General features: G+C 43.2%; 1 protein-coding gene across 4 annotated transcripts in view; it reads left to right on the top strand.

Annotated features, from left to right (window-relative positions):
• LOC139339494 (uncharacterized) overlaps nt 1-12,116 on the top strand; it is a 138,601-nt gene extending 126,485 nt beyond the window's left edge. For 2 of the 4 annotated variants that reach the window (XM_070975141.1, XM_070975143.1), the window contains 4 exons: nt 801-1,121; nt 3,641-3,848; nt 4,683-5,172; nt 6,073-12,116. In XM_070975141.1, coding sequence (XP_070831242.1) covers nt 801-1,121; nt 3,641-3,848; nt 4,683-5,172; nt 6,073-7,131 — 2,078 coding nt within the window. In that variant the 3' untranslated portion in view covers nt 7,132-12,116. Of the gene's footprint in view, nt 1-800; nt 1,122-3,640; nt 3,849-4,682; nt 5,173-5,826 lie in introns of all 4 variants that reach the window. The other 2 variants (XM_070975144.1, XM_070975145.1) reach the window with 2 other exon arrangements.
• Nucleotides 12,117-22,089: the final 9,973 nt, after the last annotated feature.

Genomic DNA, 22,089 nt, shown 5'->3' on the forward strand with positions numbered 1-22,089 from the left:
TATTTTTTGTAGCCTTTTGCATTTCATTGTGAAGAAATCTAAAAATAACTCCCACACAGACACTTCACAGCTCTTTTGCCCAAAAGTAAGAGGAGTCAGACCAATTGAAGCCATTAGCTCGCTTAGCGCTGTGGCTGCTGCTCTCTGTCCTAAATGGTTTCCCATGAGCCTCTCGTTATTGAAACTTATTGAAAGATATGTGGACTTCTGATGATTTTCATTGATTACAGATGTACAGGCTCTGTTCTGCACAGACTGTATTGGCACTGTCAGTCAGGACAGGTGTGAGCCAACAGGTATGAGAAGATTGAACAGTCCTGCAAGCAGATGGATGTAATGGCATTAGTTTCAAATGTGAAAGTACTGTAGACTTAAAGTTTTGTAGCCCATTGGGAGACATTAATCATGAAGTGTGGCTGCAAAAGAGTGGGGGATACTTAAACTAAGTCACACTACAATAGATCCATCCTGTTTGCACAAATTAGTACCTTTGTTACACTGATGTGAGACATGACATGGTAGAAGAAGTTCTCAAATTAAAGGAAGCATGAAAAGAAATATTAATAACCATAGGGGAAGATGGATTTACCAAAGTTAGATCTTTTCCCTCCTCATTCATTTGTGGCATAAATTAATCACCATTAGATCGGAAAATTTGCAAACATGAGCACAGTGACGCTTGAGGATAATTTCTCAATTATAACATCTTACAGCCATTCAGCACAATAAATAAATAAGAGTTACACCATTCAGTTAACAATGGATGCATTCTATCTACCTCTCTGTCTGTCTTTGTCCAGGCCCCACAGCCAGTCTGGTGCTGCTGTCCCAGCTCCAGCCGCTGTCCCGCTCCGCATCCTCCACCCTGACGCTGTATGTGCCGCTGGTCCTGAGGGACGGGACATCAGGCCTCACCAGCACTGGCACGGTCACTGTGTCCATTTGTCCCTGCCTGAGAGGAGGAGCACGGGCCGGGGAGAAAGAGAAGGACAAACAGACTGAGGGCGAGTGGGACTGGGAGAGAGAGGCAGTGTGTCTCCCTCAGCAGTCCACGTTGCCTTCCCCTGGGCTCAGTACCGCCGCCCTGCTGGCTATCCTGGCTTGTGTCGCTACACTTCTGGGTAAATACTTAGAGATTTCACCATGACACAATAGCAATGAGACAATAGGAACCATCGTGTTACTGCAGCATATAGTATTCATTCATTCATTCATTCATTCATTCATTCATTCATTCATTCATTCATTTCCTATACCCGACTATCCTTTTCGGGGTTGCAGGGGGGCTGGAGCCTATCCCACCCGTCAACGGGCGAGAGGTGGGGTACACCCTGGACCAGTCGCCAGTCGATCGCAGGGCAGCATATAGTATTATTTACATCATTAAGAATTGCTGCCTGTAAAGGAGTTTAATGCTAATCTACAAATGAAAACATGAATAAACAGTGTTTAAGGCTATTTACCCTCCACTACATCCCTGGATGCTTAATCTGCATATGAAAATAATGGAAGCAGCAGCGTAAATATTTCTCTTAGTCACAGCTGCTCAATAACAGGGTTTACTTTTCCTCGCAATTTTGGTCCAGTTATCTCCTCTGGCAAGGTCAGCGCTAATCACTGCTAAAATAACAATTCTGAGTGATTATCCGGGCTCTCTGGTTTTTGATAGCGGCATAATAAAATGCCACTGCCACCTTTGCAGAAACTTAAATGCTCAATTGGATAATGTCTAGGTGCTGAGAAGGCTTTGGCTTGTGGCCAGCATCATTGTCATTTCTATTCAGTCTGCTGGATCACTACTCATGCCTTGTTGATAGGGGCATTATCATTCTGAGAGAGACCAGTTCAATCAAGACAGAAATTCAACATGGCGTGAAGGTGATCATGCAGAGTTGCTTTTGGTGGAGTTTAGAATTTAGTTCTCTAAGTGACAAGGGCATAAACTATCCCCAGAAATACACACAGCCTTATAGCATTCCCCTCAAGGTTGTAGCTTTGACATAGAGTTTAGTTGCAGTGTAATTTAGCTTTTCTTGTCTATAAGAGGTCCTTGCTAATCCCAAACAGTATAACTAGGCCCTCTACCAAATGCCAAATGTTCTTTCAGAAGCTTCGACAACAACTCCATCAGGGTCCCATCTGGTTATTAAAAAGCGGCTTGGCATACATAAGGTGGGTATCAAGCCATTTGGTAGCCAGTCTTCAGACAAGCCTTGTGTGGATAGAGGCTCTTCCTAAGAGAGAAGGCAAGCTTGTCATGGCTTCAGGGTGATCCCTCATATTGTTATGAAAGATTAGAGTTTTCCCTCTCCTTTCAGGGAAGATTAGATTAGCTCTATGGAAATCTAATAATGCAACCTCCAACAATATTAAAGCTGTAGATTTACTTACTGTGGCAGCTTAAACACCTTTGGTACATCCATAGACCCAAACACATATGTGTGCACAGTATGCACACAGAAGTAGTTCTTTCAAATGGAATAATTAACTGCTTGCCCACTCCCCAACAGTGACTGTCCAATCGTAGCTCAGCAACTGTAACTAGGCACAGCACGCCTGTCAAGGTTTGTATTTCTTCACACTCTGCATGGCCTTTACAGAACCAATCCCAGGAGCAACATATGCACAAACATGTGCCTGGCTAGCCAACTTACAGTCATAACCTGGCGTTCCTTCCAAAAGCAAGAGGCATGTCATTAGTTAATTGCTTTAATTGTGATGTTGCAGAGTTATTTAGAAGAGCTAGAACATCCACCCAGTGGGAAGTGGGTGATATACTAAGATGCAAGTTCATCACAGAGTAATGAGAGTGACATTCTTACAGGGTTCTTCTTTTAAAATGATTCAGATGGAAACATCAAGTAGCCAGGTGGAGACTGAGCTTCAAACCAACTCATGAACTTTTGGCATTGACTTTAACTTTCCCTCGTAATGAGAAGCCGCTTTTGTTTGGGGTATGTTGAAACTGAAACATCAGTTGATCACTGATCCTCAGGTCATTTCATCTGTTTTGACTGTCCTCAGGGTCCCCTTTGGATCAAGAGCCTTTTTAAAGAGTAATTCATGCAAATCATGTTTGGGTAGGTTTTCCACAGGCCCTTTCATAGACAGATATTCCCTATGTTAACTGTGCAAGGATAATATTTCTTTTACTGAGTTTGAAAAAAGTTTTTGTGAAATCATGCATGACTAGAACAGACAAAATCCATTTTTGCGGCTGGATTTTATCACAGGTAGCGTTGTTGGACAGCTGTTGCAGAGCCACCATGGCTTGGTTCTTCGCCCGCAGCCCGGAGTCAAATATAGCTCTCTGTTTTGGGAATATGGAACAAGAGTCATGAAGTCATGGGAGAGTAAGGCGTCCATTTGCCTGGCTGGAGCTCAAAGTCAATTACACAGTGGAGGCATGCAACCTGCTGATATGATATACCAGTCCCCTAACCCAAGGCTTCCTCTCTATTTGTTTTGTCTCTGTGTGTCTCACCTCTTTGTCTACCTGAAATTCACTCCCTCGCTCACCCCTCTGCCTTCCCTTTATTTCCCCTGTGACTTCTGCCCCCTTCCCCCTTGTTCATCATTCTTTTTCCAATTTATCTCCAATGCCTCAATATCCTTTATTCCTGCCACCTCCCCTCTGCAGCCGTGAGCGCCCTGTCATTGTCATTGCGGCGACAGAAGCGTGACTCCCTGTCACCGCTGGAGGAGGACGACGTACGTGAGAACATCATAACCTATGATGACGAGGGCGGCGGCGAAGCCGACACTGCCGCCTTTGATATTGCTGCACTCCAGAGCGCCCCGCACAGCTCACGCTCACGTGGCTACCGCACACTGGACAGCAGGAATGTGTAAGTATCAGGGGGAGTGTGTGGGAGAGTTTGTTCAGGTGTGGTCATACATATTATATAACTCATGACTGGCCTCTTATGACACGCTGAGAGGAAGTCAAAAAAGTTCACAAATTTGCTCCTCTAGAGTACAAGCTTTATCTCAGTCCAGCACTTAACGGATCATTTTAAACAACCTCCCAGGTCCCAAAAAGTCACCGATCAAAATGCTGACCAATAGGCTATCAAGCCTTGCAGTCCCTGGAGACCACTTTGTTGTGGTCATTTTGTTAAAGCTTGTTTATGTTCCGCTGCATCAGAGAGCTGTTTGCACTGACTTTGATGTTTCTGCGAAACACTATTATTGCCTTTGGACTAATAATTAGCTCAGATGAATTCATGCAGGCCATATGGGGAGGCCATAAACAAGTACAAAGGCTGCTTTTAGTTTATCGAAAATTGCTTCTTGCACGTTATGGAGGTGGACACAGCAACATGAAAAACCCTCTAAATCTAATGCAACCCATTGCAATATCCCTGCAATAAATACTACCTTTGTGAAGTTGCTAATGTTTCATTTTTGTTGACACTGTGTCACAGAGGAGTGGAGAGATAAACTTTATGGTAACTTTGAAGCTGTTGTTTGTGGTTCTGTTTGCACTGGTATGGTCTGACAAACTTTCCACCAAATTTACATATGAATTTCTGTTTGCTTGTCATGGCGAGCAGAAGCAGTCTTCTGTGGCTCTGGAAGGAGCTTTCTTGAGTCTGAAAGTAACCCCAATGAAGTCATCAGAGATATCTTGGTCTGGGCTTGGAGACTACAAATCTTAGATTTAACCTTTTGTCTTACAGACGTTATGCCCATCGTGGCCAGGACAAAGCTCGCACCTACAGCTGGGCTCAGAACCCAGGTGTGGATCACAGCTACACAGGACAAGGAGGACCTCTCTATGGCCGCCTCTGTTACAGCAGCCACACATTACCTGTTCTACGCCGCACACCAGGGGGAGCATTTGAACCAGGCCTGGCAGAGATAGGATACCGCTTCCCTGGAGGCCAGCCAGACCACTCTCTGGTAATCCAGAACCAAGGCGCCATGGTAGGGCCGATGGAGTCTGGGGCAGTGTACATAGCTCCAACAGACCTGAGCACAGGAAGTCGAACGGGGAGTCGCACCGGGAGCCGCGACGGGACGGCACCCCAAAGTGGGGTAAGCACATCTGACGGAGGAACGCCAAGGACCAGTGACAGCCAGGAGAAAGGGGGGGGGACAGGAACTGCAAGCAACTGTACAGAGGGGAGCGGTGAGGACAAAATGAACCACAGTCAAGATGTGGACTGGGTAAGACTTACACTGAGCCTGCTTTTATTGTTCTTATAACAATGTTGTCCTTAGCATCCGAGGTAGCTGTTTTGTGCTGTCATGATTTAGGTGATGACATCCTTCAATCTACATTGTGCAAATGATGCATACTTGGTGTGAAACTAGCACATGTATGGATTCTGTACTGCAACACAGTTTAATCCATGGGTGAATGGGTGATTCAGGAAGCAGAAAGTGATTGATGTTGCATTGAATAATGAATGAAAATTTAATAAATGACTTGAGTATTGATAAATGGTTGCATCAAAGAAAGCATTAAAGATGAATGAATTACTTAATTATTCAATTAAATAAGCAAACGGGTGAGTAAAAAAGTAATTAAGCAAATATAAAATAATTATTAAGGTTGCTTTCAACCTCATGTATGGTGTTATTGCAGCGATTGCAACAGTCTAATGTTTTTAATCTATGTACAGTCGCAGAAATGTCCAGGACAATGCTGGGAGAGGATAATGTTTCAGAAATATCAGAACATTTATATCCTGCTGTTCATTATCTTTTCTATGTTTTGTTTTATTTATTAGGCCATTGCAAAGCTCTCTGGCCCTTCCTTTATTTAATTTTCAAATATTTTATCTCTCCATCACTTCCATTTCCATCTCCCTCTCACAGTGCAGTGTTAGCTCATTTTAGTGTTCAATTAATATCTATGGCTTCTTCCAACTCTGCTTTTCTTCCACTCTGTTCTGCTCTGTCTCTCCTTTGTCTCAATCGCTTTTTTATTATCACCCGCCATCTCCTGCTTTTCCTCCATTTTGGGAACCGTTTCATCACTCACCCCCATCTTTCTGCTTTTATTGTGCCTCTTTTCAAATGATCCTTCATCCCATTTTGTGTTACTGTAACCAAACCTAACAGTGCCACACCCTACCCCAGCCCCGAACTGAAACCACTCGTGCTCACCTACGCTCCCTCCAGGTGCAGTCGGAGACATTACCCAGGGAGCATAACCTTGTCATGACCCGATCCGGCTCCATGATGGGCCAGAGTCACGGCGCAGGAGGCTGGGTGTGCGATTCGGCTACCCTCCCCATGGCAGGACGCAGGGCGTCTCGCGCCGGCTTGTCCCCGAAGCGCACAAGCTCTGGCCAGGCTGAATCTGACTCCAGTGGAAGTGGAGGCGGTGGAGGAGGAGGAGGAAGTGGAGGTGGAAATGGAAGTGGGGGCACCTCTGCAGATGGACAACAGCAACCTGCCAGTGGTAACTACGCCACTGTCCTGCAGGGGGAGGCATCTGGACAGAGGGACTACCCTGGCAGCTTGGGGAGAGGAGGACTGGAGATGGGGAGCAACTTTACGGTGGCAAGGCCAGACAGGGAGGGTGGAGGGATATCATCTGTCTATCCAGACGCAGCTGGCTTTATTGGAGACTGGCGTGATCGGGTGGGTCTGGGGGGTTATGTTTTGGGCAGGAGGGATATAACTCCCCAGCTTTTTCCCTTCCCAGGGCAGCCTCGGGCAGCGTATGGTGGGGTGATGGGCTTTGGGGCTGGCTGGGTTCCAGGAATGGAGGCTGCAAGAGGAGCACCAGGGCCCGGGGGTCCCTCCTTGGCTCTGAGGGTGGGTGAGTTCCTACGCCTGCGTCTTGCCCAGGTCACTTTTGACCCATCACAGCCACCGTACGACTCTGTGCAGGTGTACGGCCTGGAGGGCACAGGGTCCCGGGCTGGATCCCTCAGCTCACTGGAGAGCGAGGGAGAGAAGGATGCAGAGAAGGAGGAGTGGGGCGCAGGACTGGAAGAGTGGGGGCTCCAGTTCCAGAAATTAGCTCAACTCTTCAAAGATAGGGAGAAAGAGAGGGAGGACAAGGAGAAAGTTGAAGAGGGTGCCAAAAAAGAGAAGGAGAAGAAAGAAGAGCCAGAGAGGAAAGAGAAAAAAGAAGGAGGAGAGCAGGCTGGAGAAGAGAGGAAAGACTGAGGACGGATAAAAACAAAATGAACAGGGGCAAAGGGGGTAACAGAGGAAAGGAGGGAAAAGGAGGATGATGAAAAGGCAACCGGAGCTAGAATAATGTGAGGAGAAGTTAAAGGAGAGAAAGATGAAGAGGCAAAGTAATAAAAAGAGACAGAGAAAAATGAGCCTAGGGAGGATGGAGAATGCGAGGGCAGGGGAGGGAGTGATTGATGTAATTTAAAGCAATAAGTGTTGAAACGTTGATATGGTTGAGCACAGATACTGAGACAATGCAGAGGCTGCTTCTGCTCGGGGCAGCAACAATTTGTTAAACGCTTTGGACAAAGAAAAACAACCCAAACATCCAAGACTCGATTTAATCCAGCTCTCACGTATGGAATGAGAAACAGCGGCAGGAAGCAAGAAGGAAGACGTTTCTCGCCGCGTGTGTTAGCCTGCTCTTTGTGTCTGCATGCGTGTTTGTGTGGGAGGAAAGTCCACAAGGGAATACGGATGTGTGAGCGAAAGTACATTTACACACTGGTGAGTGTATATGTGCGCGTACACCACGAGGACGGAGCAGCAGTGGCTGGGAGAAACCATGACACCCAGAGACAATTTAAAGATGAGATTTTTGACTGATGATACGTAAGCTGCAACATCAGTTTTCGGGACAATGTGCAAGACTAAACATATAACAAGCAAGTTTAGAAACTAGGCTAACACACAGGGGATGACATATATATTTGAATACAAAGTGAATGGGACATGGAGATGGATGTATAGAGAGAAATGGTCGGGGGAAGTGAGACGATTGTACAGAATCTGTTACTTTTTTATTCCATCTGCAGTGGCAGAAAAGTGAATTATTCAGCTCACTACTTCATTCCAAATGAAAATGATGAATCATTTAAATCCTGCAAAAGATTCTCCCTCCTCTCAGCCCACAAGGATAACAGACATTGTGAAAAATTTAAATGATTTAGGGGGGTGATCTCCCACCCACCCCCACCTCTCTCGTCCCCCCAGCTTTTTGTAGTTGATGTGTTGGTATGTTTACAAAGATTCACACACAAACACTCACTTAGACACAAAAGAACTGTTGAACACCACAAGGCTTTGATTGTACTACAGTAAATTATAAAAGCAAATCCACCCAGTATTCTATCTGCAACATGGAGTAATGAGGACTCAATTATTGATCTCTTAAATGTTTTTATGGAAGAAATCTCCTATTTTTTATGCATATCCCCCCTTTAGTCTCACTTGACACGTCTTGAGAACGAAGTATGCATGATTTTTGGAAAACAACAACAAAAAAACCTACAAAGGCAATCAAATCCACTTTGAACACCCGAGCTGCCCAAATGAAAACTTCTAAAGATCTGTACTGAAATTATAGGGGAACGACACCACAGAGACTCCAACGGCAGGCTTTTTGTTCTCGTGAAAGGTCAGGATGCAAATGAGCTGAAGTTTTCAGCTGGAATGCACTTTTATACTGTGTGATGTTCAATAATAGATCATGAATAATGTCGAAGATTACATTTGTTTTATAAGATGTCAATTAAAGAAAAAGATACAATGTTTGACTGTATGTAAAAGCATTTCAAATGTAAATACCACTGAATATTATTGCTGAAAGAGAGTATATAAAATGAAAAATGAGTACAAAAAAAAAAATCTAAAACAGGATTTACATGTCCAAATGGAGCACTGTTGGGACTATCTGTATGTACTGTAGACTAGAAATGGATTAACTGAGCTGGATTAAACAGCTTCCTGGACTGAAAATAACACCATGTATTCAACATCTGTGTAGTAAATGAACAGGTTTGGGTTTGTCTTGTGGTAGGTCTCGTCTGAGATGGACAAGCCAAGGATCCAATTATACATGTGGCCTCTGGCTGAAGTTTGTTGCGCAACATATTAGTTACAGAAAGCCTCAGAACTTCCTGTCCCAGCGAGCAACCAATTTGATGAAAATCCAATGGAGTGAGGAGAAATTCCCCAGTAGCCATACAACAACAACAACAACAACAACAACAACAAAAAAGAACATTTTCCCCTCAGATCTGTGTTATTACTCTGCAGAAGTAGAATAATACACTTTAATGGAATCTGTAATATAGGACATCTCTGATATTAGTGTTGTACTGCCTGAGAGGTATGAAACACAGTTTTATAGATAATTACTTATCTCTAGAAATATAAAAAAAAACTGTACAATTAAGATTTTTAATATGAGGATATCAAACTTCATTTTTCATGCTTTTCAGGCAATGCAAATCTGTATCTTAAGTCCAGCAAATTTTCTAATTTTGAATAATAACCCAACACACAAATCTGTTGACTTTCCTAAAAAGCTGAATTCTTTGTCCAGAGGGGATTTTGCCACACACTCTAACCTGAACGTGGACGTCTTTGGTGTGCCATCGCAGAAATGTCACCTTTTATCACTGGTTCACTGTAAAGCCACCCACATAAGTCAAGCTGCCAGCTTTGCTAGTGTCCACCAGTTTGGTCCACCATAATCTTGTTGTCAAGGTCCGCTTCTGTCAACACTTACTTAACTGATCAGGAAGTCAGGCTTCGTGCCGACTGAAGTGAAACCCATATACACCTTTGTACCCTTTACCTGAGCCACAGACTCGTCCATACAGTGCCACTGTGCAGACTGGATGGTATCAGGACCAATGTACAAATACTGCACAATAACTGGAGAGGAGCGGGGGACGCAGAACCTCGAGGGGAATCTGAGTTATAATTAAATCTGGTTGATCAGCAATACCTCAGCATCTTAAAGCTACCTAAAGCTTTCATCAGCCGTGTACCTGTCAGTGTAATCCAAAGTGACACTTCATAGCAATATACTGAGTGCCAACCTTAAAGGATAGTTCTGGTTTGTTCCAACCTTGCTCTAATTTTTCAGAGTTTTTGCCATTATTTCTATCAGTTATAATAACACTCCACTCTGCAAGTTAATTGCTTAGATATGGGACTACTAAACATTATTTTAAGGAAGTCCAGCGGGGCAAGGAACACAGACTTACTTCTGAAAAAAAATCCTAAGGTTAGCCAGACTTATTTGAAAGAGAAAACAGAGGCCAGCAGAGACAGTTTATGGACTGACTTCCTGGTTTAAATTTGATCTGCTGTGCTTGCTGTAGTTGTGCATGCACACAGTGTTCCTAGGTCAAACATGACTCCATGTACAAGTCATTTCATGTGTCTTGGGTGTTTCAGATAGCTAAAAAGGCAAGTGAAAATGCAGACTGAAATCAGAGTGTGCCACTTTCTACCCAGATGGTGAAAAGGTATTTGCTAATTGCATCCGCCTCAAGATGCATTGGTAATTTTTACTCAGCAAGCAGTCTGCAGTGTCTGTCCTCTGAGACTGATATTAAACTGATACTTGCTGCTGTTCTCTCTGTCACACAGAAGTGTGTTTATCTGATCTCTGATCAGTTCAAACTCTGAATGATCTGTGTGGGTGAGAGAACATTGCTCTGTGTTGGGGGGAGGGAGCAGCGTGAAAGAGACCCCATGAACATGATGGAACTTTTCTTACTTGTGGTGCTTAAATACGTCCATGAGCTTGTGTTAGTCTGTAGACAGTTGTTAGCTAGCTAGCTAAGCTGTTCATGTGCAGATGATCTTCAGCAGCTTCCTCTGCAGCTTCAGGTGCATCACCACCACCCTTTGGCCTGATAGGGCCGACCTCAAGCATGGGAAAACAATATGGATTTAATCTGGATACAAGACACTTGAAAGTATAAATTGAGTCTTAGGGTGGGTTCCCTCTTGCTTTACTTCCACTTTATCTGATTTACCTGACCTCTCTTCTTTCTTGACTTGTCTGACGTTGTTGTAGCAATATTGGCATATTCCCTGTTCTCAGCAATTAGATGTATACAAAGTTATCATAACTGATAGAAATCAAAAAATACAAAAACCAGACCCAAAGCTGTAAGAAACCAGAATTATCCCTTAAACCTCTTTTTATTGGAGTCAAATCTCAAACCATCTAGAATGGACAAATTGATGATAATTTCACTGCTACACCTAAAAGGACAAAGAACTTGGAAGCATTTTGTTCTGAGAATAAGTGTTGTTAAGAGCACTAACGTGTTGATTTGCAGATGCATCATCTGTGCAATGTTTTCCTTAGTGTTTGTGTGGAATGTGCCAACTTTCTGAATCTCTCTGTCTCTTAACACACAAAAAAAATGTCCTCATGTTCGTACCAGTATTGCCAATTCTGGGGCAGCCATTGCAAAAGCAATTAGCGTGGTATCCCAATAAGTGACCTTTCTTGCCATTCTAATTATATGGTGTATTCCACAGTCTTGATTGGCTCCAGGTGTTTCGTCTCTGCTGATTGGTCTAATTCAAAGTTCTGCTCTGGCTGATTGGTCAAAATCAAAGTGATGATTCTCCTGATTTGTCTTATTTCACAGTTCTGGAGTGCTGCGCCGACTAAACCACTTGACGGAGCTGATTATCCCACCTCCTGAGCCCGGCAAATTGGTTCAATCAAAAGCGTGATTAGATGAATCAGTTGTTTTAAATAGAATAAAAGCCTGCAGTCTCGGCAGCACTCCACAGCTCTTTTTCACTCTTTAAGCTAGCTTTCATGCAACAACCCACAGTGACAGCCGAAAGTGGTCCTGTCAGGTCATTTGTCCAGTGCTCTGTCAAATAAGAAACCATAGGCCTGTATGCTGAGGATGGAGAAGTCACATTCAAAGGATAAGAGCAGGTATCTTAGCATCTAGATCCATTGATATGTAGCTTCAGGGTGTAGTTTGAAGGTCACGAGCTATGGCCTCAAGAGTCCTCTTGACCCCAAACAGGTGTACCTCCATCGGTTCTGTGCCCCCCAGTGACTTCATTGCTCCTGCACGATGTTGATACAATTCCACAATTGCGTGCTGAACAAAGTGTATTTATTTCTGTTGTACTTTTTCTTTTTGTAAATTTGAATAAAAAAGGAACTATTTCAAAGAGATGAGTCAGACCTGCTCCGTGCTCCTTTCTCCAGTCTCCCGAATTTCTGGATAATCAGACTTCTGCTGCTTGCGTGTGCTTTCTATTTGTGTGTGTGTCTCTATGAATGTGTGTGCGTGCGTCTGGAAGAGGAAGAGACAGAGGGAGAGAGCAACTGAGAGATGTGCTGTGCGGTGCATACAAATGTGTGCACACCTTGTGAGCATGTGTCTTGTTGTGAGTAGGTGGGTGTGCCATGTCAAATTGGCCCCTTGAAATTTCCAAACCACAGACTGTGTGTGTGTGTGTGTGTGTGTGTGTGTGTGTGTGTGTGTGTGTGTGTGTGTGTGTGTGTGTGTGTGTGTGTGTGTGTGTGTGTGTGTGTGTGTGTGTGTGTGCGTGTGTGTGTCTGACTGCAGGATGAAGGAACACCTTGTCTGGTCTGATCCAGCCCGATGGGGGGATGTGAGGTCAGTAATAGAGGACAGACGTAGAGTTCTGCAGAGCAATCACGCTTTTAGATGGAGGGGGAGAGCTCTCTGTTTGTTCCGCGGCAAAGAAAAAAAAATAAAAAAAGGAAAAAAGGACATTTTGAACTCCAGAGCAGCAGCAAATAGAGCAGACCTGACAGCTGCGACCAAATAATACAAGACCCCTTTACCGACCCCTGCAGCTCTCCTGCATTCTGCAGCCTTTGTCGTGGCTGAATGATGGATCGGAGAGATGTGCGCCATTGCTGTGTGACTGAATAGCTGGTTAAAAAGATTTATTACAATAATCAAATATGAAGGAGGGGATTATTTCTACATGATGGCTTAGAGAATGATCGTGTTAGCTGGGTCTCTGCTTGATTACAATGATAATACCCGCCTCAAGTCAGGAGAGGGAGAGAGAAACAGAGGGAGAGGGACGGGATAGAGAGAACCATATTAGCAGTTAATATGCAAGTCTGTTGCATTACATAAAAGTGTATTTGTGATTGGGTTAGAGCTGATTCTGCAGACTGCTGAAGAAAAAGCCCTCTCTGTCTCTTGTATGTGTGTGTGTATGCATTCCCTTAATTTTGAGATTCATGGGGCTGACTTGCCCCTTACGGAGGCAACATCCTGGATCTAAAGACGATGTGAAGTCAGTTGGAGGCAAAAGAGCCTTGACTTGCTTTAACCCCCCCCCCCCCCCCCCCCCCCACCACGCCCGCCCTCCGCCACCAAGCTGATAAAACACACCGACTTGTAACTAACATAACATTCTTATCGATTTACAACTCCTATATGTACGTTTATCAGTGTGCCTCAAGCATCAACACCGCAATGCAGCATTCTAGGTGAGATGTGCTGTCAATAATTACAGCATGCATAATTGATCATAGTATAATGGCAGCGCTGGAGATAAAACGGGCTCTGTTAAAGCCGTGCGCATGGGAATGACTATACACTGAACTGGAGAGCTACATACACACTCAATGTGCTGCAGGATTGCATCACAGGACTTATGAGTTGGTGTGTGAGTATGCATGTGTGTGTGTGTGTGTGTGTGTGTGTGTGTGTGTGTGTGTGTGTGTGTGTGTGTGTGTGTGTGTGTGTGTGTGTGTGTGAATTCAAGTACATGGAGATTCCTCATTCTGTTTGAACCTTACTGACACACAGAATCCCTCTGGCTATTCAGCACAGAGTGTGTGTGTGTGTGTGTGTGTGTGTGTGTGTGTGTGTGTGTGTGTGTGTGTGTGTGCGTGTGTGCGTGCGCATGTTTGTGTGTATACAGTGCGTGTCTGAACTTGTGCCAGTGCATCTTTGCATTTCAAGTACGTATAGGCTTTAAAGGCAGCTTCCAAACACAAGGAACATATTGGGGAACGAGGTGAATTTCAACAGCCCTGGAACTTGAGGCGAGTGCAACTTCCTGCCCCGTAGTTAAACGCCGAACAACCCCCTAAGTAACTTTTAACACCACCTGTCCCTGCAGTTTTCACACAGGCCCATTCCTCTTCCTCACCTCCTCTTGACGTCCTCCCTTCTTTCTTCTTGCGCTCTCTCGCTCATGCGTTTCGCTCGGGACGCTCTTAGAGTTCACTGGCTCATTTGAAGTGGAAAATTAAATCTTCATTAACAATCTTAATTAGAGTTCGATCTCCCCATAGCAAGCCGACAGGGAATCCATAGTGTAGCGGGGGGAGACCTGGAGCAGGAGTTGGTTTCGGCAAGGTGGGGGAGGATTAGCGGGGGTAATTAGTGAATGGGAGCTTCAGAGTAAATTACACAAGAGGTATTTACACTTTTAGAGGCAGGGGGATGGATGGAGGAGGTGGATAATTAAAGTGGCCCGCTGGTTGATGGCAAATAGTGGAATGGCTGTCCAACAAGTGTGGGGTGCATTTTGGTTCATGTGCAATTCTCCTCTCTGCATTGCCGGCAAACTGGCGCTCAGCAGGAGGGGACGGGAGGTTGAAGGGGACATTATTAGCCAGAAATCGTCACTGGAATTGCTCTTTGTCTTGCTTTTTGGTGACATGGTGTTACTTGAGGCGACATAATCCCTTATCGTGCTTCCATAAGCATAGAGCATTTGCCTAATACCAGACAGTAATCATTCAAAGACACTGCTAAGCATGCAGCCCAATGCTCCCTCTCTTATCCACATTTGCATACTACAGCATAGTGTTTAGCTGCCGTTTGCAGGGATTGGGTGGTAAATAAAACAATTAAGTTGCAGCACAATTAAAATATGCATGCCACTCTTAAAAATGAAAGAAGAAATCTCACTTGTCGAACAGTGCTTCTTTTCAATTCCTTCAGTGACTGATGTCTTCCCTCGCTGCGGCTCTATTGTAGTTAGCTATCCTATCAGGAACCATCAGAATCCTTCTGCAGTCCTCTTTGTGGAGGCAATGAGCTGAGGAAAGGAGATTTTCGCCTGAGGGAAACCAGGCAAGTTGAGCTAGCCCAGGACCTTATCCTGTGACAGGAAGCCCACAAAGGCAGCAACCTGGCCTGAGTGAGACTGCATTTGCCCCCACAGACTGCATTATTTGTTTAGCTGTCCAGCTGCTGCTTTATTTGCAGGGAACATACAGATACACGTGGCTGCTGAATATTTCTAAACTGTGAGGGCAGCAGATAGTGTCTGGACCTGCATTTTATTTATCTGCTCAGCGTGGTTTCCTGGGAGCTGAGCTGGTCGACCGCTCCGAGCAGGGTGATCATATCTGCAGTAATGTTGTTGTGGGGGCTCAAGACTCAGGAGAGAAGCCTGTACGTGCGTGTGTGCGTGTGTGGATATGTGTGTGCGTCGGGAGGTGACAGGCTCAATTTATACAGCCGATCATTAGAGACAAAAAGAAAAAGAGAACATGATAACCAATTACAGACACAAACACAGAGACAGACAGAGAGAGAGTTAAGTACGTTCATTAGCCCTTTGTGTCAGATTGGTTAATTGTTCAATGAAGTGAGTAGAATAATAAATTGAGGCGGATGTTATTGCCGTAAGTGAAATGTTCATGGGGATTTATTCTCCTCAGATGTGCCTCTTATTGTCCTACATAGATCATGGGGAAATGTTAACATCTGAGGGCTGCAGAAAAGGCAGAGACAGAGTTTGGTCAACTGCCCACTCACTAAATACCAACAGACACTCAAACAGTGTGTGTGGCCATTAAGAATCCCCTTTTCATCCGAGTGAATTTTTCAATGCAGCTCCAGACCCTTACCAAATAAAACATATCTGTCCACATGAGTGCCACTTCAGCTTGGAGTATATCATCTGGATTTCAACAATAATAGTAAAGAATAAGCAAAGAAAAAGACGCCCACACACTGAATTGAATTTCTTAGTGTAGCTACAGTATTAACATGCCAGCCTCAGCATCCAGATCCAGTGTAGACATCAGATATATACCACACTGGATTGTGATTCTCTTAATTCTAATGTTTAATTAAAAGCATTAATATGGTTTGTTGTAAGGGATACCTATTTTGTTTTTTGGCCACAGTGTCCAACTTCTGTCTTAACATTTTATTTCGATATAATTCACTTTATTTTCTGTTTATTTTCCGCCTGTAATTCTTTTTACTTTTATCTCCACTCATTTATGCTCAAAGGCTTTAATAATGTAGGCCAGGAGCCTCTCTGGTGGTGATGTAATATGCTGCCCATTACTTCACTTGTAATACTATTTATTCTTTATCATTACCTCCACCAAGGAGGTCGTGGTTTTGGTTTGGTTTGTTTGTCTGTTTATCAGGAGGATTACAGAAAACCTGCTGGCCTGATTTTAATGAAACTTGGTGGAACGCTTTAGCATGGGCCAAGGAAGAACCTGTTCAATTCAGGGCGGATACATGAATAATTTTTCACTTTTGTCTCGTTCACAAATCCAGTACATGGTAGTAAACTTCAAAAGAGACCAAACATAACCATTTTTAGAAATACATGTATCACCATCCAGTAATCCTCTGAGGATTACAACACAGAAAGCAGTCGTCCTTACAGAAAGCAGTTGTCCTGGAGCAGTGGTTTCATGAGAAAACCAATGCAATTGTAATATTACTACAATTGTGACAATGCTAGAGTCTGTACTTTTTGTTTTAGCTGACTTTGCTTCTTGGGGGCCTCTTTTGTCTCTGTACCGGTTATGTTATATGACCATGCATACATTATTTATCCTAAATATTAAAAATATTTCCAACATCCAAACATCACGTTCAATTTTTAATAGAATTCAAAATAATAAACCATTATACAGAGAAGAATATTACTCAGAAAGACACATACCTCAATAGTGCTTAACATACTGTTTCCTTTAACCTACTTTTCTTTTAATGTAGCTTTAAGGTTGTTTGAATCATCTGTCTGGTAGTATCATTTGTGTATCAGCTTGTGTTACACATCGTTTTCTGCTAATTTCCTCCAAATTCAACTTGGCTTAAGTGGTTTCTTTGGGATCTCCACTGGAATTTAAATTCACAGTGATTGATAGCTTCTTACAAAGTGTTTAACTGGTGAGACAAAGGGATTGAAGACTACGCCTACACAAAGCTGAGGATATCAGCTGGGGATACAATGGCTACACAGCTATTCATCAATAACATTCAGAATATGAGTGATTGAAAATACTGAGGTAACCAAAAGTCAGTGACAGTAAATTATTAATGAAATCATGCAACGACGACAGACAAGATTTAGATATTCTAAGAAAAGGTTTAATGTCAATGTCTGCCTTTAATACATGCAGAGATTTAGTCTTAAGGGCATATAAACAGAGCAATTTAGCACCACCTGAAATCTATACCTGTCTGCAGTGATGTAGAAGTGCACCCCAGCGTGTGTCAGTACACTGTGACATCACTTTTAGGCGTGGTTACACATGACACAGTGATGTTAGAGGGCCTCGAAACGTCGCATTACCGTGAGCTTATGAGTATGCATGCAAGAGTGCAGGCTCTGTGAGGCATGAAAGGCATCTCACTGTCTCTGAAATTCATGACAGCTGCAACAATGGACCAACTCTGTTCTGCAGTCGTCCAATAAAAAAAGGGCATGCAATCAGAGCATCCACAGAGAAACTGAAACCACAGCATGTCCAGTCACACTTAGATAAACAGCCCTGTCCAGCTAATGGAGTCTACATTGGTTTGTGTCTGCCGCCACCTGCTGGAATAATAGCTGCTGAATTACTCCCCCTGCTGATATTTATTCAGAGGCTGTCCGGAGCCAGCGTGCTCAGAGGGAGCACCCTTCACAGATCATCTGTTCATTACAGACCCAACTCACTTGTACAGACTATCGTTCACGTCCACACCCTCAGCCAATTAAAATTCTCCAGTCTACCTGACCTGCATGTCTTTGGAATGTGGGGAAAAATCAAATCCCACAGACCTCACAGAGGAAAAGGTTGTGCCGAGGAATCCCACCTTCTCGTAGGTAGATTAACTCACCGGGGGTTCGGTTTGGTTGTTAAAATGATTTCTTGCACGAATTGAATCAAATATGAAGCAAGGGGTTATATCTGCAGGATACTTTAAAGAATAAATGTGTTAGTTGGAGCTTCATTACATGCATCAAATATCTGTAATCAGTCTGGTTGATTCTGCTTCATGATGCCATTGCAGAGTGTGTATAAAAGGAATTACAGTGCAGTGTCCTCCAGCTGAAAAACAGCTTGTGAAAGTGGCATTGAGTCACTTCAGAAATACTGAAGATGGGATGGATGTCATGATGTGGAGATGCTGTAATCCTGCTTTGACAGTGTAAAAAAAAAAAAAATACTCTAGTTTGTGTATGATGCCTGCAGGGCAGCTCTAATAAGATTAAACAAGTTCTTTTTTGGCTTTCTGTAAAGTCTCTGATGAGCTCCATGTGTGGCCAAAAAGACAACCATGAAGAAGGTAAGGCCATGTTTATTCATGTATGCATACCTATGGCACTATCTGGGTGTCTTTACTTTGGGAGTTTTCAATACTTTGAGAGCATCACCCTTATAAAGTGATCAGTTTCACTCCACCTAGAGCACATGTGTAATATGGCCTGTGCATGAGCATATTCCTCACTGACAGACACAGACATGCACTGCATGTTTTCCTGCATGCTGTAATATATGCATATATAAAAGTCTGGTGTATTTAAAGTGTTGAGGAGGGGTTCACAGGACCTCAGAGGGAACTTTACAGTTAAACTGTACCTTAAAAGTCCAGCCAGTCATTTCTTACCAGGTATATAAGATAATTGGAGAGCTTGGCTAATAGATCAAAACTCAGCATTTGGGCTTTTCATGTCTGATATTTTGCCTCTGGATAATGAAAATTATTGTTGTAACGGCACTTCAGAAAACATCTCAAACATTGTTGTCATTGCCATCTGGATTCAGTCTTTGTATCAGGATAGCTGTCAGTCAATCTGAGAGTGACAGCAGTTTTCAACCCTGGGACGTGTGCACATTTGGATCATAGACCTTTAAAGCTTTCAACACTTGTTTTTCCTTTGCTCTCTGACTAAATATGGCTTAGAGACAAACGTGTTTCACAAGATCTCGTGCTGCTTTACCACTAAAGTGTTATGCTTATGTTAAGTGTTAAGTTTTTTTGCAGATCTGAATCAGATTGTTCAAACGCAGTCGCTCAGAACAGCGACATTACAACAACAACAAGACTGCTGCTCCTTCAGGTGGTTGCAGGTACATGTGCTCTGCCTTACGAAATCGGTTGGATACAGTCTTTGTGTTAAAAGTACTTTTTTTTTTTTTTGCTCACCGCAGGTTGTTTCTTTTTCTCAGTTTTCTTTCCTCACATGCCTCCCAGTCAGTCATCATTCTCTTTCATCCCAGGTCCTTCAATCTGCTCCTCTGTCTGGCTCCTAGTTTTTGCCCCCTGGCTTTGGCCATCATCTCAAACAATCACATTCAAGATCATCTTCCAAATAGCATAAACTGGGACATGCTGAGACACGACCATGTGAGGTTTCCTCAGGCATTTTGCAGCATGATACAGGAAAACTTTTTGCACAATTGTTATGTTTCAGTTTCTATCTTCACTGCTGGAAGATACCATGAAAAATTGAAATTTTGCTTGGACTGAATTTTTTTGCTGACACCTTCAATCTTTGTGAACAAAAATCTAACCTTGACTCATTAAAGGGCCAAAAACATTTCTCCACTATGCAAAATAGAGGTGGGTTCAGAATCTTTTATCTTTTTCTATTAGCAGTTTGTATTATACTCACTTTTCTCCACCTCCAAGCCACAGTAATCCAATATAAGACTCAATTCCCTGTTGAGTGGTAGCTACAAGAGGTCAAGAATCACTCCTATGTGAGACTTCAGCACAAAAAGAACTAAAGATAATACCCCATTCGGTCTCAAGATAACCATTTAATATATTTTACAGACTCAGTAGGTTTTATAACCCAGCTGTCTGAAATCCTTTTACTGTGATCGCTGTCATCAGTCCCCTGCTGATGCAGTGGCGGAAAATATAGACCGCAGCTGCTTTTTTGATAGCTCCTGAGAAGGATGGGCAAACAGAGCTGTCAATAAAATTGAGGGCAGAGAAGGAGGAACTCCTGAATGGGCACTGGGAGAGTTTAAATAAAGAAATGGTACAGATGAATAAAAGTGAAACAATTGGTCCATAATTAGGGCCACTATAAATCTTCTGAAAGTGGATACTTAAAAGCATTTCCTCTGAAAGTGGTGAAAAGGGAACGCTTGGGGATCTCTTAGGGCTCCAGTTTCCCCCTCCTTCTGCTATTGTGTTCTTGTGTTTCCCTTCCACTCCGTCTGCTGTCTGTCTCTGCTCTGTCTGTTGTGTACGTTTACCTGCAGGGCGTGTCTGACAGGTGTGGTCCAGCCTCCTGAGCACACCTGACACCAATCATTCAATCAAGACTCACCTGCTGCCATAGTAGAGAAGCACCATCCTTCCTCTCAGTATTCGTCAAATCATCCGTTCATCCTCGTGGTAACGACTGAGACACAAATCAAATCAAACAAATCAAAGTATTTTTGCTTGTTTTTCCCATCAGGTCGACTCCAGCGCCCTGTTAATCTGTCCCCCATGAGTTCTCTGGATTTGGATTCCTCTCCAGCCCGTCCACTGTCTTGTGATCCCCTTTGTTTGAGGATCTACAAGACTCGTCTCTTGCACATTTTTGAATATTCATTAAACTGCTAACCTTTTTATTCTACACCTGTCTCTGCGTCCTGAGTTCAGCGTTTGGGTCTAGTTTCCCCGCTTGCAAAAACAACAGGATCATTGGGTGAATTCCAGATGGTCCCCTGAAAAATTTGCATATTTATTTATCAGGTTTTATTCTCCCAATCTTTATCAAACCATTCACTGACTGCATTTTATTCTACAGGACTATAAGCTAACATGCACATACTGTAACATTTACACAAAGCACCTAAATCCAGGTGCAGCCTCCATACGGCAGTGCTAACATTGCAAATCTAGTAATATCAGTGACTTTCTGACCTTTCATCTGGTAACACCATTATGTTAAAATGTCCTTGTGGACAACACTTTGGTCCATGATAAAGAAAAAATCGCAAGAATTTTATAATTACGTTTGAAATGTTCATTCATCAAATTTCATGGTCCCCAGAGGATGGGTCCAGCTTTTCTGGAGACCTCTGGTCATTTTTTTGTACTAACATCAGGTCAAATATTGCAGTTGTAAAACTAGTTGGCTACTTTCTTGCCATCAAATAGCCATGGTCCCCAGAAGATTCTTCCTAGTAATTGAAGGTCAAATTCTCCACTTGACAAAGACTTTGCTTGATGATTAAGTTATGGAGAAAATAATGGTTGATTTTAAATTTTCTATGTAATTTGAATTTTCACTTGTCCTGTTTCTGACCATTCCACCATCAGGTCAAAATCTTTCCATCAAAAACAAAATTTGTCCATGATCTCAAAAACTAATGACTGATTGACATTTGCTGAGAAATTTCCCCCAGTTTCATGGTCCTCAGAGGATGGTTCCTGGTCATCAGTCCTCCAGATTGATCTATTAACACCACACGGGTTGAAATCTCTCTTTGGCTAACACTTTGTGTAGTTTCTTCTAAAAATGCAAAAGAAAAGAATCTAAATGCAACATACAGTTGCCATTAACATTTGTTGAATTTACATCCACTGTGGGGCAAGAATCCTTTCCACTGTGGACACGCCATCAACAGTCCTCTTGCACCACCTTCAGGAAACAATGTCACCTCTCCACATAACACAGTGTATCTCCTAAAGTAAGAGGCAGATTGGCAATTAATTTGCTGGGCACAGTAGTGCTCCCATAGGGATAAACCATGTTAACTGTAATGTTATAATGACCTTTCTTGCAGCACCACCTTCAAGATAAATTATTTTGCTTCATCACAGACCGGGCTCTAAAAATACCCAGACTTTAGCACAGCGTCCATTCCATCCAACAATACGGCTTTGGAGCATGCAATGAATATTTCAGCCTGGAGGGTTTTAGGCTCTTGTTTGCTCTTTTTCTGCT

Source organism: Chaetodon trifascialis, chromosome 11 (assembly GCF_039877785.1).
Source record: "Chaetodon trifascialis isolate fChaTrf1 chromosome 11, fChaTrf1.hap1, whole genome shotgun sequence".
Lineage (NCBI taxonomy): Eukaryota > Metazoa > Chordata > Actinopteri > Chaetodontiformes > Chaetodontidae > Chaetodon > Chaetodon trifascialis.